This window comes from Balaenoptera acutorostrata, chromosome 5, assembly GCF_949987535.1.
Source record: "Balaenoptera acutorostrata chromosome 5, mBalAcu1.1, whole genome shotgun sequence".
NCBI classification, from domain to species: domain Eukaryota; kingdom Metazoa; phylum Chordata; class Mammalia; order Artiodactyla; family Balaenopteridae; genus Balaenoptera; species Balaenoptera acutorostrata.
This window is the reverse complement of record NC_080068.1, coordinates 142,188,894-142,204,439: the sequence shown is the minus strand read 5'-3', so window position 1 is coordinate 142,204,439 and position 15,546 is coordinate 142,188,894. Positions and strand designations below refer to the sequence as shown.

Below are 15,546 nucleotides of genomic sequence, written 5' to 3'. Positions count from 1 at the left end.
CATTATAATGTGATGTGTTAAAAGGAATATTTCACCAAGGTATAACTTCCTTTGTTCAGCTTTCTTTTTTCAGTGCCTGTTATATAAGATAATTTACATAGTTTGAAAGCCAGCCATAAGGTGCAGTTTGAGCCCAGCGAGAAGAATCCTCACAATGATGTTTGCTACTGGTATGAAAACTGTTCTGATGCAAAAAGAAGGAATGGCTTACAACACTCGAAAGGGGATCCGTCTGTCGATGACAAAGCATTTCACACTAGGCTCAGAAATCAGCATCTTGTAGAACAACCATAAAACAGTGCACATCATTTCAATTTCTGCCTTACGTGTTCTGATTCTTTTTTTCTTTTTTTTTTTCGCTGCATTGGGTCTTAGCTGCGGCACGCGGGATCTTTCGTTGGGGCACACAGGCTTCTCTCTAGTTGTGGCTCAGTAGTTGCGGCACGCAGGCTTAGTTGCCCCGTGGCATATGGGATCTAGTTCCCTGAGCAGGGATCACACCTGCGTCCCCTGAATTGGAAGGTGTAGTCTTAACCCCTGGGCCACCAGGGAAGTCCCCGTGTTCTCATCCTTAGAGCTGTCACATCATTCGCCGCGATCACAGGGAAAGCTGATTTTCTTTTGAACATGGAAGAGTGGTTTGGAGAGACTTTCTGTGGTAGCATTAAACTTAGGAATTTTTTCCAAGTCTCCTTGGACCAGTGGATTATCCTGCCGTGAACCCCGTCTGTTCCCGAGGGATTTATGCCGAGGTTGTCCACTAACATCCATGGTTTTTCAGTATAGACCCAGAGGGTGTGACCACGTTTCCTCTGCGAACTGGGGGCTGGGCAGGAGTTAACCCCGTCCTTCTCTGGGACCGGGTGTCTCTCGGTGCGAGTCCTCTCAGGTCCGCACCGTGGGGGCCTTCAGAGAACCTCCGGCCGGTGGAATCCATACAGTCGTTCCGGAAGGAGCCGCGCACCCCGCGCCGCTCAGCTGGGTGCTGAGTGCGGGGCGGGGTACGCAGCGTGAGTGCAGGGCGCATGGGCGACGCTGTCTCTGCGTGAACCAAGCAGCCCGCAGGACGTGCAGCTCACGGGAGGGAATTTAAGGGTTTCCCTGCCTAGAAGTCAGCACCCCCCGCCACGTTTTCACGTCCGCTTAAGGCAGGTCAGCGACTTGCATCAGAAAGGCGCCTGACAGGCCTTCTGCTGTCGAGCGGGGCTGCATCAACGCCAGCCCCAGCGAGAAGGAGCTGCCCTCCAGCCGGTGAGCGCTCGCTGCGCAGCCGGCCGGCGCCACGGAGCCGTGCCCGGGGCTGCATCCTGCCCGTGAACTGCAGTAACCACGCGGGACGCACCCTGAAACGTGCCCGAGGACTCTGGCCATTTTTCTGCTTCCATACCTGGATTGTCTTTTCACTAAAGCTGGATGGGGGAAAGGCCCCTTGAGGACTTGTGCCGCCCAGAAAGCCCCAGCTGCGGACGCCTTGTGGCGGGGGACTCGGCGTGTCCCCGCGGGGAGGAGGGGAGAGGCCGGGGTGCCGGCCCTGCAGCGTCGGCGCCGGAGGTCCTGCTCCTCGCCCGCGGCTCCTCCCGTGCTCCTCCCGTGGCTGGGCGCCGGTTAGAAGACCTTGGCCCCTTTCCCTTCGTGTTCGCCGCTCCCGTGCCTCTCACCGAGATTCCCCCCACCTGCCCTCGGGCATCTCCGTTGCACCCCTGTCCCTCCTCTGAAGGAGGGTGTTGCCAGGACCCTGAGGTCGGGGCTTGGCTGTCGGGGGCCGCTCTCCCTACCCCTGCAGTGTTGGACGGGTTTCTGTGGCCGCGGCCTGTGAGTCTCCGGGGCTGGGATCCCGGAGCCAGACGTGCTGGAGGGGCCCTGGAGTCGGGGCGAAGGGGCGCCCGCTGTGCACCGGGCCTCGGCAGGGCCTTCTGGGGCCAGAGCGGCCTTTGGCAAGGTGCGAGCTGGTGGAGGGAAGAGCCGGGAAGCCTCCTGTGTCCTGCGACCCCGCCGGCTGCCCTGCCTCCGCGGCGGGCCGAGGTCGAGGTCACTGTCCCTTGGCTTGCCCGGGAGCCCTTGCCACCTGCCGTGTGGGGTCCAGGGTTCGGGCCTCGGAGACTGTAACCGAACAGCAGGGACTTGGTCCGGATGCCGTGACACCCGGGAAGCCACCGCCGGGGCCTGGCCCCGCGTCGCTCTCCCCAAGGGTCATCCGCCCCACCCAGCGCGTCCCGAGGTGCGGTTTGCATCTGCGCTGATGGAGCTGTATGCCGCATGCCGGCTGCAGTGGGGAGCCCAGTAGCGTGGAGGCCCGTGTCTAGAGCAGAGTCCCTCCCGGGTCACGTACCACAGACCAGGTGAGAGGAAGGGGGAGCTATCTGGGGTCTGGGGCCTTGATTTTGGCGGGAGGGAAGTGGCTCGGCCTCTCCCGGTTGCGGCCCCTCTCCCCCGCCTCATCCTGCCTCTAGAGGGAAGGTGGCAGGAGTTCCCACCTCCTGGGGGCTGGGAGGGGGACGTGCAGCAGGGTTTGGTCCACGCTACCTGCTCATAAAGAGGTTACTAATCGCGGGAAAGGAATATGTGCACATCGTAAAGAACACAGGAGAGTGTAAGGAAAATAGGAATCACCTTTATTCCCACGTCCCGTTTACATTCTGACTCCTTCCAGACCTCCTTCCTCCCCTCCTGGGGCCCTCCTGCCTCCCGCTGTGGATCATCTGGGGGACGGGAGGGCCTGGCCCGTCACAGGTGGGGAGGCTGGGTGCAGCCCACCTGTTTGCAGAGTGAGGAGGAAGGGGGGAGGCGCAGCGACGACCAGAGCCTGGGGGTCGTCCGCAGCTGGGGGCACAGCTATGGGAACCAGTAAAGTCCTTCTTTTTCTTTTCCTTTCTTTTCTTCTCTTTTCTTTTTTTGCTTAAGCTAGTCTGAGTTGCACGTCTCCATGCCCAAGTGAGAGCCCTGACAGAGACAACAAATCTAGGTAAGAATTTTTACACGGTATCTGGTAACTTAATAGATTGAACATTTTTTTTTTCTGATTATAAGCAAATATATATTTATTAAAGAGAATTTTGAAATTAAGATGAGTACACAAGGAAAATTTGTCTTTAATATCAGCCACTGTCCAGGGATAATCCCTATCAGCATTTTATTCTGTAATTTATATAATTGATAGTTATTTGTTTCTTGCCATGTCGTTTAAATATATCTGACTGCTTCACCTTTTTTTTTTTTTTTTCTAATTGATTGATTGATTGCTATGTTGGGTCTTGTTTCTGTGCGAGGGCTTTCTCTAGTTGCGGCAAGCGGGGGCCACTCTTCATCGCGGTGCGCGGGCCTCTCACTATCGTGGCCTCTCCTGTTGCGGAGCACAGGCTCCAGACGCGCAGGCTCAGTAGTTGTGGCTCACGGGCCCAGTTGCTCCGCGGCATGTGGGATCTTCCCAGACCAGGGCTCGAACCCGTGTCCCCTGCATTGGCAGGCAGATTCTCAACCACTGTGCCACTAGGGAAGCCCCATCTTAACCATTTTTAAGTGTACAGTTCAGTGGTGTTAAGTGCATTCACATTGTTGTGCAGCCATCACCACCATCCGTCCACAGAACTGTTTCATCTTGTGAAACTGAAACTCTGTCCCCATTAAACACTAACTCCCTATTCTTCCCCACCTCCAGCCCCTGGCCCCCACCATTCTACTTTCTGTCTCTATGGATTTGACGACTCTTGGGACCTCATGTAAGTGGAATCATGCGGTGTATGTCTTTTGGCTTGGGCTTATTTCACTCAGCATAATGTCCTCAAGGTTCATCCATGTTGTAGCAGGTGTCAGAATTCCCTTCCTTTCTAAGGCTGAATAATATTCCTTTCTGCTTCTCCATTCATCTGTTCATGGACACTTGGATTGTTTCAATGTTTTAACTATCGTGAATAATGCTGCTATGGACTTGGGGGCACAATATCTCCTTGAGACCCTGCTTTCAATTCTTTTGGGCATATACCCAGAAGTGGAATTGCTGGGTTGTATGGTAATTCTTGGTTTAATTTTTCGAGGGGCCGCCATACCGTTTTCCACAGCAGCGGCACCATTTTATGTTCCCACCACCAGTGCACAAGGGTTCCAGTTTCTCCATATCCTTCTGAACACATCCTTTTTAATGACTTTTTGGCATTATTCCAATATTTTATTAATTTTTTCTTTTTGGCCACACTGCACGGCTTACAGTATCTTAGTTCCCCAAACAGGGATTGACCCCAGGGCCCCTGCAGTGGGAGTGCAGAATCCTAACCACTGGACCGCCAGGGAAGTCCCTCCAATATTTTAAAGTATTAATGTTTCTACCAGTTCCCTATTGTTGGACATTTACGTTGTTTCATCTTTTTGATACTATTAATATTGCTTCAATCACCACCTTTGTAGCTGCATCTTCGAATGCTTGTCTCATAATGTCCTGAGTGACGCTCCATAGGTATATATGCTATAAGTCAAATGGTTCAGGTACTTAAATCTTCTCATATCATCTCGTTTATTTATTTATTTTTTGGCCACACCGTGCAACATGTGAGACGTTAGTTTCCTCCACCAGGGATCGAACCTTTCCCCCTGCACTGGGAGCCCGGAGTCTTAACCGCTGGACCGCCAGGGAAGTCCCCTTAAAGCTGCTGGTGGATCCACATCTTTTGATGTTGCCAAATTACTCTTCAGAAGAATGACAAGACTGTATTATAACTAGCAGTTTTTGCAAGGCCTTGCGTCCCGTGTCCTTAACCAATCCTGGTTAGCACTCTCCTTCCTCACCTTTTCTCGGGTTCTTGCTCAGTCTTACTGAGTCAACTTCTGCTGTTTTCATAAATTGCTAACTCACAGTGTCCCGCCTCACCCTGGAGCATCTGAGCCAGGACTTCACAGCCTGTGATGAAATGCCACCCAGGGTCAGACATTTCCCCTCCTGCTCCGTGCTTTGTCATCCATGACGTGAGGCATGTGGAGTGAGAGTGTTCCCTTTGGCTCATTCCTTGAAGTCAAACTTCCCCCCTCTTATGCCCTTTGAATCCAGCGCTGAGGTCTCAGAGGCCCTCTGCTCGGGTAGGTCCTGGCCTCTTTCTCTTCTGCTTCATTGTGTTATTCCTCTTAACTGCTCACTGCTGAGTGTAAGTGAAATTATTTAAACACTGCTTTATCACTGGGCTGAATTCTTATTGTTTTCCATCACATTTCTTTCCCTTCTCAACTGGAAGATGAGCCCAGGAAAGAGCCTGCATTGTGTGGCAGGGAGGGAGGGGGGTGGGCGGTGCTTCTGCTTTTTGTATTTTGTGTCTCTTACTTTGAGGGCCAAGCAGCGCTCAAGTTGTGGTTTTAAATAGGAAGGAGCATTTCCAGTCTTGATTTTCTAATAAGGAAACAACTGGGCTTTAGAGTTTTTGCTGAGGAAAAAACATAGCTCTCCTACTGGGAGGAATGTCATACCCCATGTAGACCTCATTTTAATTAATATAGCAGTCAGTGCTGGCCAGGCATCTCCTTCAAGAAGTCCTCCTGGGACTTCCCTGGTGGTCCAGTGGTTAAGACTCCATGCTCCCAATGCAGGGGGCCCAGGTTTGATATCTAGTCAGGGAACTAGATCCCACATGCATGCCGCAACTAAAGATCCCACATGCCGCGATGAAGATCCCGTGTGCCGCAACCAAGACCTGGCACAACCAAATAAATAAATTAAAACAAAAACAAAACAAACAAAACAGAAACACATCAATCTCAATGCTTTTAAACAAACAAAAAAAGAAGAAGTCTCCTGACCCTCATTCCCAGGCCAGGTGAAGGGCCCCTCCCTGGGCTGGAGCTTATACAGGGGATTCAGAGACACGGTTGTAGCCTTCATGTTGTTCATATTCTAGTTACAAATAACTAAGGGTAATTTGGGCTGTTATATCAGAATACCATAGACTTGGTGGCTTATAAATGACAAAAAATTATTTCTCACATTTCTAGAGGCTGGAAGTCTGAGATCAGGGTGCCAGCAAGGGTGGTTTCTGCTGAGAACCCTCTTCCGGGTTGTAGACTGCTGACTTTTTGTTTTACCCTTACATGGCAGAGAGCAGAGAGGGGAAGCAAGCTCTCCCATGAATCTTATAAGGGCACTAATCCATTCCTGGGGGCTCTACCATCATGACCTCATCTAATTATCTGAGTAATGGACAAATAACATGAAGATTTAAGATGAAAGTAGAGTGAACCATAGAAAGATATTGAAGAAAATCCTCATCTTATTACTAGAGACTAAATTACCAGGTTCCCAAGAGATAGAACTTATGACATTTTGGTCACAGTACAGTACAAAGTACAGTAATAGAGGCGGCAAAGAGGGGAGGAATGGAAGCAGTCAAGAGAATAAAAATAGTAAATAAGTACAAAAAGGATCAGAGAGAAAATGAGAGCTACTCTGATTTTACATTCTTTGTGGGATACATTTTAAAGACATAGGACACTTGTATACATTTGAATTGGATGCACAACAATGTGAGTGTGAATGTACTTAATGCCACCGAACCGTATACTTAAAAATGGTTAAAACAGTCAACTTAGGGACTTCCCTGGTGGTCCAGTGGTTAAGACTCCACACTCCCAGTGCAGGGGGCCCAGGTTCGATCCCTGGTCAGGGAACTAGATCCCGCGTGCTGCAACTAAGAGCCCGCATGCCACAACTAAAAAGATCCCACAAGCCACAACGAAGATCTTGCATGCGGCAATGAAGATCCCACATGCTGCAACTAAGACCCAGCACAGCCAAATAAATAAATAAATATATTTTTTAAAATGGTCAACTTTATGTACCATAATATTTATTTACCATAATAAAAAAGAATGAAAAAAGTTGTATTGAATTTAAACTCATTATTTCCCAGCTCTGTGCTCTGAAAGACCTAGAAGCAATGACACCCCGGTAGCAGTGAGCACACCTGCTGCCTGGATCTTGGTTTCTAAATACCATTCTCCAGTAAAAGGAGTCAGGGCTCCTCGAAGAAATGGCTGGTTCCACGTCTGAGGAGGCAAAGATGAGCCTGGAACATCTTGTGATATAAAATAAGAAAGTGCTTTAAAAATAATGGGCATGTCAAAAGGACACAGAAGTCACCTTGAAGTGGCTTCCAATGCATTTGGGACAATTTGAGCATTAATAAAAGAATAATGATGAAATTGATAATGATATATATATTTTTTAAGTGTCTATAGTAAGATTCAAAGAAGAAAAGGAAGAGCGGAATAGATGTGTACAGGGAGGAAAATGCTTCCTCATGAAAGAGTGCCGGGCGGTTAGGGCAGAAGGAATGAGGGGTTATGACAGTCACCAATCTGCAACTCCCAGCGTGAGTCAGGCCAGCAGCAATCAGAGTGCCAGACCCACTGGTGGAAGGCCTTTGGGGAATAGGGTATTCTCACAGGTCCAGAGAACTATCCCAAGTGACTTAGTAATTACAAAGAGAAAATGGACTTTTCTATTGGAGAGATCTGGCAGTCACCCCCTTGACTGAGTGAACGAACTTAGCCCCACAGACCAAGGGCAGCCGGACACCAGGACAGGCCCACCTGAGAAGCTTTCTTCCTAAAGGGTTTGATGGAATCTAGTCAGACCCCCAAACCAGAGCTGTCCAATAAAATATGTAAGTCACACATGTAATTTTTTTAAAGTAAAAAGAAACTGCTTTGAATAATTTTTAAAATTTAACCCAATATATCCAAATATTATTTCTACATGTAATCAGTATAAACATAATAAGATATTTTACATTCTTTATTTTGTACTAAGTATTTGAGATCTGGCGTGAATTTGAAATTTTACAGCACAACTCAATTCAGACTCGCTATATTTCAAGCGCTCAATAGCCAAATGTGGCTAGTGGCTAAAGCATCAGGCCACGCAGCTCCACACCTACCTTCCAGGTTACAGAAAGTACAAGGAACATAGGAGCAAGTTAAGTCACAGCATGAAGAGGCAATCAAATTACAATGAGGGTGTTCTGCAAGAAACTGGCCTGGACTCGTTAGAAAGTCAATGTCCTTTAAAAAACACGCCACCACCACCACCACAGGGGAACTATACATAAAAAGATACAAACAACCAAGTGCAGCACATGAAACTTGATTGGATCCTTGTTTTTAAAAAAAGCTTAAAAAACACATTTGGGGCCATGTGGATATTTGACTGAGGCCTGGATTTTATTTCATTCCATTCCATTTTATTTTATTTTATTTATTGGCCGCGCCGTGCAGCATGCAGGATCCAAGTCCCCCGACCAGGGATCTAACCCGTGCCCCCTGAAGTGGAAGCATGGAGTCCTAACCACTGGACCGTCAGGGAAGTCCCAGGCCTGGATTTTAGGTGATATTAGGTAATTAAGTGAAGGTGGTATCATGGCTCCTACTTTTGGAAACATCTGCTGAAGTATTGAGGGCTGGAGTGTGACAATGTCTTCAACCTACTCTCAAATGATGGAGGAGAGTGGTCTACATGCAGAGAAAGCAAATATGACACAGTGTTAATAGTTGTTGAGTTTAGAGGAAAGGTGTACTGGGTGGTCCCTGGACTATGTTTTTTTTTAAATTTTTTTAATTTTTAATTTTATTATTTTTTATTTTTTATCAGGTTCTTATTAGTTATCTATTTTATACATATTAGCATGTGGACTATGTTTTTAATGTTTTGTGTGTATAGGAGAGAAATAAAAAGCGCCCCCAGTCTGTCGTGTGGAGGACAGAGTTGAGGCAGCAGGATTGGACGTAGGGAGCTAGTTAGGACTGACAGTGGCCTAGGCCGGCTGGACACGTGGAACCCGAGGAGGTGGACTGATTTGTGCTACACTTTGGATGTAGAAGCAGCAATTTATTACAGCACAGCCTCAGCCACTGGGCTGTGAGCTCCCTAGGGACGGGGGTTTGTGTTATTTATATCGTATCCCCAGCACCTGGCATGCAGTAAGGACCCACAAATGGTTGTTGAAGTCAACTGAACTGTTAACCAGTATTTAAAGTAAAAACTAAAGGATAAAAGCTATCCAAAAGGGAAAGTGCTTTATTTTTATTGTATTGATATTTTACTCCCCACCCACATGTCTAGCATGTAAACCTTGTTTCCGTCTAAAAAGTAACGAGGCCACTGGCAATGGAACTGAAACCATGTTGACAACAACAAAGCAAACAAACAAAACCGAGGCGACCCAAAGAAACTTTTAGAGGTGATGGTGTGTCTGTTGCCTTGGCTGTGGTGATGGTTTCATGGGTGTTTGCACCGGTCCAAACTCGTCAAATTGTATACATTAAATGTGCAGGTTTTTTTTTTTTTTTTTTTGTATATCAGTTATACTTCAAGAAAGCTGTATTAAAAAAAAAACTGAAACCATGGGACAATTAGATTTGAAAGTCATAAAATTGTACAAGAAAAAGAGCTGACCACACCTAGGGAGAGAGCTGACAGGTCACGAGGACAGGGCTCTGAACTAAGTCATTCACCAGATTTCTGTTGGGCTCCTACTCTGTGAGGACACTGCCTTGTGGAGGAGCGTTGCAGTGGAGGCCAGCACACCTCTAGGAGTGGAGGCTCAGGAACAGAGTGGTTCTGTGTTGGGGGTGCGAGGCGGGGATGTGGGGTGGGAGTTCATCATGCAAAGAGCGTTCTGCCATGTAAAGATGTGGTTCTTAAAAAAAAAAAAAAAAAAGATGTGGTTCTTGTCTCTTCTCGGTCGTTACGCACGTTGCCTTGGAAGATGTTGAAGACGGGTAAAGACAGAGCTCCAGGACACCCCACAGACCCCCACTGACCGACACTGCCCATTCAGCTGGTACAGCCACTTGACTATTTACCAACTCAAGCTCCCACTACATGGGTACATTTCTCCCCCGCTTTTCCTTGAGAGACATTGTCAAAATGCATTATGGAAAGAAAATGAGCTATAGTTGGGAGGGGGTTATGTATATGTAGTCATAAAATACCTTGACACAAGTAAGAGTAAATATATCATATAAATGGTCTTTTTTTAAATTTTTAAATTTATTTTTGTATACAGCAGGTTCTTATTAGTCATCCATTTTATACACATCAGTGTATACATGTCAATCCCACTCTCCCAATTCATCCCACCACCACCATCACCACCACCCCTGCGGCTTTCCCCCCTTGGTGTCCATACATTTGTTCTCTACATCTGTGTCTCTATTTCTGCCCTGCAAACCGGTTCATCTGTACCATTTTTCTAGGTTCCACAGATATGCTTTAATATACAATATTTGTTTTTCTCTTTCTGACTTACTTCACTCTGTATGACAGTCTCTAGGTCCATCGACGTCTCAACAAATGACCCAATTTCGTTCCTTTTTATGGCTGAGTAATATTCCCTTGTATATGTGTACCACATCTTCTTTATCCATTCATCTGTCAATGGGCATTCAGGTTGCTTCCATGACCTGGCCATTGTAAATAGAGCTGCAGTGAACACTGGGGTGCATGTGTCTTTTTGAATTACGGTTTTCTCTGGGTATATGCCCAGTAGTGGGATTGCTGGATCATATGGTAGTTCTATTTTTAGTTTTTTAAGGAACCTCCATACTGTTCTCCGTAGTGGCTGTATCAATTTACATTCCCACCAACAGTGCAAGAGGGTTCCCTTTTCTCCACACCCTCTCCAGCATTTATTGTTTGTAGATTTTCTGATGATGCCCATTCTCATTGGTGTGACGTGATACCTCATTGTAGTTTTGATTTGCATTTCTCTAATAATTAGTGATGTTGAGCAGCTTTTCATGTGCTTCTTGGCCATCTGTATGTCTTCTTTGGAGAAATGTCTATTTAGGTCTTCTGCCCATTTTTGGATAGGGTTTTTTTTTTTTTTAATATTGAGCTGCATGAGCTGTTTATATATTTTAGAGATTAATCCTTTCTCTGTTGATTCGTTTGCAAATATTTTCTCCCATTCTGAGGATTGTCTTTTCATCTTGTTTATGGTTTCCTTTGCTCTGCAAAAGCTTTGAAGTTTCATTAGGTTCCATTTGTTTATTTTTGTTTTTATTTCCATTACTCTAGGAGGTGGATCAAAAAAGATCTTGCTGTGATTTATGTCAAAGAGTGTTCTTCCTATGTTTTCCTCTAAGAGTTTTTATAGTGTCCGGTCTTACATTTAGGTCTGTAATCCATTTTGAGTTTATTTTTGTGTATGGTGTTAGGGAGTGTTCTAATTTCATTCTTTTACATGTAGCTGTCCAGTTTTCCCAGCACCACTTATTGAAGAGACTGTCTTTTCTCCATTGTATATCCTTGCCTCCTTTGTCAAGGATTAGTTGACCATAGGTGCGTGGGTTTACCTCTGGGCTTTCTATCTAGTTCCATTGATCTGTGTTTCTGTTTTTGTGCCAGTACCATATTGTCTTGATTACTGTAGCTTTGTAGTATAGTCTGAAGTCAGGGAGTCTGATTCCTCCAGCTTTGTTTTTTTCCCTCAAGACTGCTTTGGCTATTCAGGGTCTTTTGTGTCTCCATACAAATTTTAAGATTTTTTGTTCTACTTCCGTAAAAAATGCCATTGGTAATTTGATAGGGATTGCATTGAATCTGTAGATTGCTTTGGGTAGTATAGTCATTTTCACAATATTGATTCTTCCAATCCAAGAACACGGTATATCTCTCCAACTGTTGGTATCATCTTTAATTTCTTTCATCAGTGTCTTATAGTTTTCTGCATACAGGTCTTTTGTCTCCCTAGGTAGGTTTATTCCTAGGTATTTTATGCTTTTTGTTGCAATGGTAAATAGGAGTGTTTCCTTAATTTCTCTTTCAGATTTTTCATCATTAGTGTATAGGAATGCAAGAGATTTCTGTGCATTAATTTTGTATCCTGCAACTTTACCAAATTCATTGATTAGCTCTAATAGTTTTCTGGTGGCATCTTTAGGATTCTGTATTTAGAGTATCATGTCATCTGCAAACAGTGACAGTTTTACTTCTTCTTTCCCCATTTGTATTCCTTTTATTTCTTTTTCTCCTCTGATTGCTGTGGCTAGGACTTCCGAAACTATGTTGAATAATAGTGGTGAGAGTGGACATCCTTGTCTCGTTCCTGATCTTAGAGGAAATGCTTTCAGTTTTTCACCATTGAGAGTGATGTTTGCTGTGGGTTTGTCGTATATGGCCTTTATTATGTTGAGGTAGGTTCCCTCTACGCCCACTTTCTGGAGAGTTTTTATCATAAATGGGTGTTGAATTTTGTCAAAAGCTTTTTCTGCATCTATTGAGATGATCATATGGTTTTTATTCTTCAATTTGTTAATATGGTGTATCACATTGATTGATTTGCGTATATTGAAGAATCCTTGCATCCCTGGGATAAATCCCACTTGATCATGGTGTATGATCCTTTTAATGTGTTGTTGGATTCTGTTTGCTAGTATTTTGTTGAGGATTTTTGCATCTATTTTCATCAGTGATATTGGTCTGTAATTTTCTTTTTTTTTTTAATTTTTTAATTTTTTTTGGCTGTGTTGGGTCTTCGTTTCTGTGCGAGGGCTTTCTCTAGTTGCGGCAAGTGGGGGCCACTCTTCATCGTGGTGCGTGGGCCTCTCGCTCTCGCGGCCTCTCTTGTTGCGGAGCACAGGCTCCAGACGCGCAGGCTCAGTAGTTGTGGCTCACGGGCCTAGTTGCTCCGCGGCATGTGGGATCTTCCCAGACCAGGGCTTGAACCCGTGTCCCCTGCATTAGCAGGCAGATTCTCAACCACTGCGCCAGCAGGGAAGCCTGTAATTTTCTTTTTTTGTAGTATCTTTGTCTGGTTTTGGTATCAGGGTGATGGTGGCCTCATAGAATGAGTTTGGGAGTGTTCCTTCCTCTGCAATTTTTTGGAAGAGTTTGAGAAGGATGGGTGTTAGCTCTTCTCGAAATGTTTGATAGATTTCACCTGTGAAGCCATCTGGTCCTGGACTTTTGTTTGTTGGAAGATTTTTAATCACAGTTTCAATTTCATTACTCGTGATTGGTCTGTTCATATTTTCTATTTCTTCCTGGTTCACTCTTGGAAGGTTATACCTTTCTAAGAATTTGTCCATTTCTTCCAGGTTGTCCATTTTATTGGCAGAGTTGCTTGTAGTAGTCTCTTAGGATCCTTCGTATTTCTGCGGTGTCTGTTGTAACTTCTCCTTTTTCATTTCTAATTTTATTGATTCGAGTCCTCTCCCTCTTTTTCTTGATGAGTCTGGCTAATGGTTTATCAATTTTGTTTATCTTCTCAAAGAACCAGCTTTTAGTTTTATTGATCTGTGCTACTGTTTTCTTTGTTTCTATTTCATTTATTTCTGCTCTGATCTTTATGATTTCTTTCCTTCTGCTAACTTTGGGTTTTGTTTGTTCTTCTTTCTCTAGTTCCTTTAGGTGTAAGGTTAGATTGTTTATTTGAGATTTTTCTTGTTTCTTGAGGTAGGCTTGTACAGTTATAAACTTCCCTCTTAGAACTGCTTTTGCTGCATCCCATAGGTTTTGGGTCGTCGTGTTTTCATTGTCATTTGTCTCTAGGTATTTTTTGATTTCCTCTTTGATTTCTTCAGCGATCTCTTGGTTATTTAGTAACGTATTGTTTAGCCTCCATGTGTTTGTGTTTTTTACGTTTTTTTCCCTGTAATTCATTTCTAATCTCATAGCGTTGTGGTCAGAAAAGATGCTTGATATGATTTCAATTTTCTTAAATTTACTGAGGCTTGATTTGTGGCCCAAGATGTGATCTATCCTGGAGAATGTTCCATGCGCACTTGAGAAGAAAGTGTAATCTGCTGTTTTTGGATGGAATGTCCTATAAATATCTATTAAATCTATCTGGTCTATTGTGTCATTTAAAGCTTCTGTTTCCTTATTTATTTTCATTTTGGATGATCTGTCCACTGGTGTAAGTGAGGTGTTAAAGTCCCCCACTATTATTGTGTTACTGTCGATTTCCTCTTTTATAGCTGTTAGCAGTTACCTTATGTATTGAGGTGCTCCTATGTTGGGTGCATATATATTTATAATTGTTATATCTTCTCCTTGGATTGATCCCTTGATCATTATGTAGTGTCCTTCCTTGTCTCTTGTAACATTCTTTATTTTAAAGTCTATTTTATCTGATATGAGCATTGCTCCTCCAGCTTTCTTTTGATTTCCATTTGCATGGAATATCTTTTTCCATCACCTCAGTTTCAGTCTGAATGTGTCCCTAGGTCTGAAGTGGGTCTCTTGTAGACAGCATATATATGGGTCTTGTTTTTGTATCCATTCAGCAAGCCTGTGTCTTTTGGTTGGAGCATTTAATCCACTCACGTTTAAGGTAATTATCGATATGTATGTTCCTATGACCATTTTCTTAATTGTTTTGGGTTTGTTTTTGTAGGTCCTTTTCTTCTCTTGTGTTTCCCACTTAGAGAAGTTCCTCTAGCATTTGTTGTAGAGCTGGTTTGGTGGTGCTGAATTCTCTTAGCTTTTGCTTGTCTGTAAAGCTTTTGATTTCTCCATCGAATCTGAATGAGATCATTGCCAGGTAGAGTAATCTTGGTTGTAGGTTCTTCCCTTTCATCACTTTAAGTATATCTTGCCACTCCCTTCTGGCTTGTAGAGTTTCTGCTGAGAAATCAGCTGTTAACCTTATGGGAGTTCCCTTGTATGTATTTGTCATTTTTCCCTTGCTGCTTTCAATAATTTTTCTTTGTCTTTAATTTTTGCCAATTTGATTACTATGTGTCTCGGCATGTTTCTCCTTGGGTTTATCCTGTATGGGACTCGCTGCGTTTCCTGGACTTGGGTGGCTATTTCCTTTCCCATGTTAGGGAAGTTTTCGACTATAATCTCTTCAAATATTTTCTCTGGTCCTTTCTCTCTCTCTTCTCCTTCTGGGACCCCTATAATGTGAATGTTGTTGCATTTAGTGTTGTCCCAGAGGTTTCTTAGGCTGTCTTCATTTCTTTTCATTCTTTTTTCTTTATTCTGTTCCGCAGCAGTGAATTCCACCATTCTGTCTTCCAGGTCACTTATCCGTTCTTCTGCCTCAGTTATTCTGCGATTGATTCCCTGTAGTGTAGTTTTCATTTCAGTTATTGTATTGTTCATCTCTGTTTGTTTGTTCTTTAATTCTTCTAGGTCTTTGTTAAACATTTCTTGCATCTTCTCGATCTTTGCCTCCATTCTTTTTCCAAGGTCCTGGATCATCTTCACTATCATTATTCTGAATTCTTTTTCTGGAAGGTTGCCTATCTCCACTTCATTTAGCTGTTTTCCTGGGGTTTTATCTTGTTCCTTCATCTGGTACATAGCCCTCTGCCTTTTTATCTTGTCTATCTTTCTGTGAATGTGATTTTTGTTCCACAGGCTGCAGGATTGTAGTTCTTCTTGCTTCTGCTGTCTGCCCTCTGGTCCAATTCTTTTTATTAGTCTTTTCAAAGAACCAACTCTTGGCCTGGTTATACTTCTCTGCCTTAATAGTTCTCTGATACTTTCAGATAGATGATTTTTAAAATTTTGTCCCCTAGTTTACTTGTCCTTAGTGGGAGGAGGGTTTGTCTGAAATTTCC

The 15,546-nt window shown here is 44.4% G+C and overlaps 1 protein-coding gene across 11 annotated transcripts in view; it reads left to right on the top strand.

Moving 5' to 3' along the window:
* Window positions 1–13,784, top strand: part of GRK4 (G protein-coupled receptor kinase 4) — a 96,764-nt gene extending 82,980 nt beyond the window's left edge. For 4 of the 11 annotated variants that reach the window (XM_057546375.1, XM_057546374.1, XM_057546373.1 and 1 more), the window contains 4 exons: window positions 60–2,339; window positions 2,902–2,962; window positions 3,656–3,716; window positions 9,738–13,784. In XM_057546375.1, the coding sequence (XP_057402358.1) occupies window positions 60–92 (33 nt within the window). In that variant the 3' untranslated portion in view covers window positions 93–2,339; window positions 2,902–2,962; window positions 3,656–3,716; window positions 9,738–13,784. Of the gene's footprint in view, window positions 1–59; window positions 2,879–2,901; window positions 2,963–3,655; window positions 3,717–6,881; window positions 7,359–8,247; window positions 8,311–9,737 lie in introns of those variants that run through there. The other 7 variants (XM_057546369.1, XM_057546371.1, XM_007172292.2 and 4 more) reach the window with 7 other exon arrangements.
* Window positions 13,785–15,546: the final 1,762 nt, after the last annotated feature.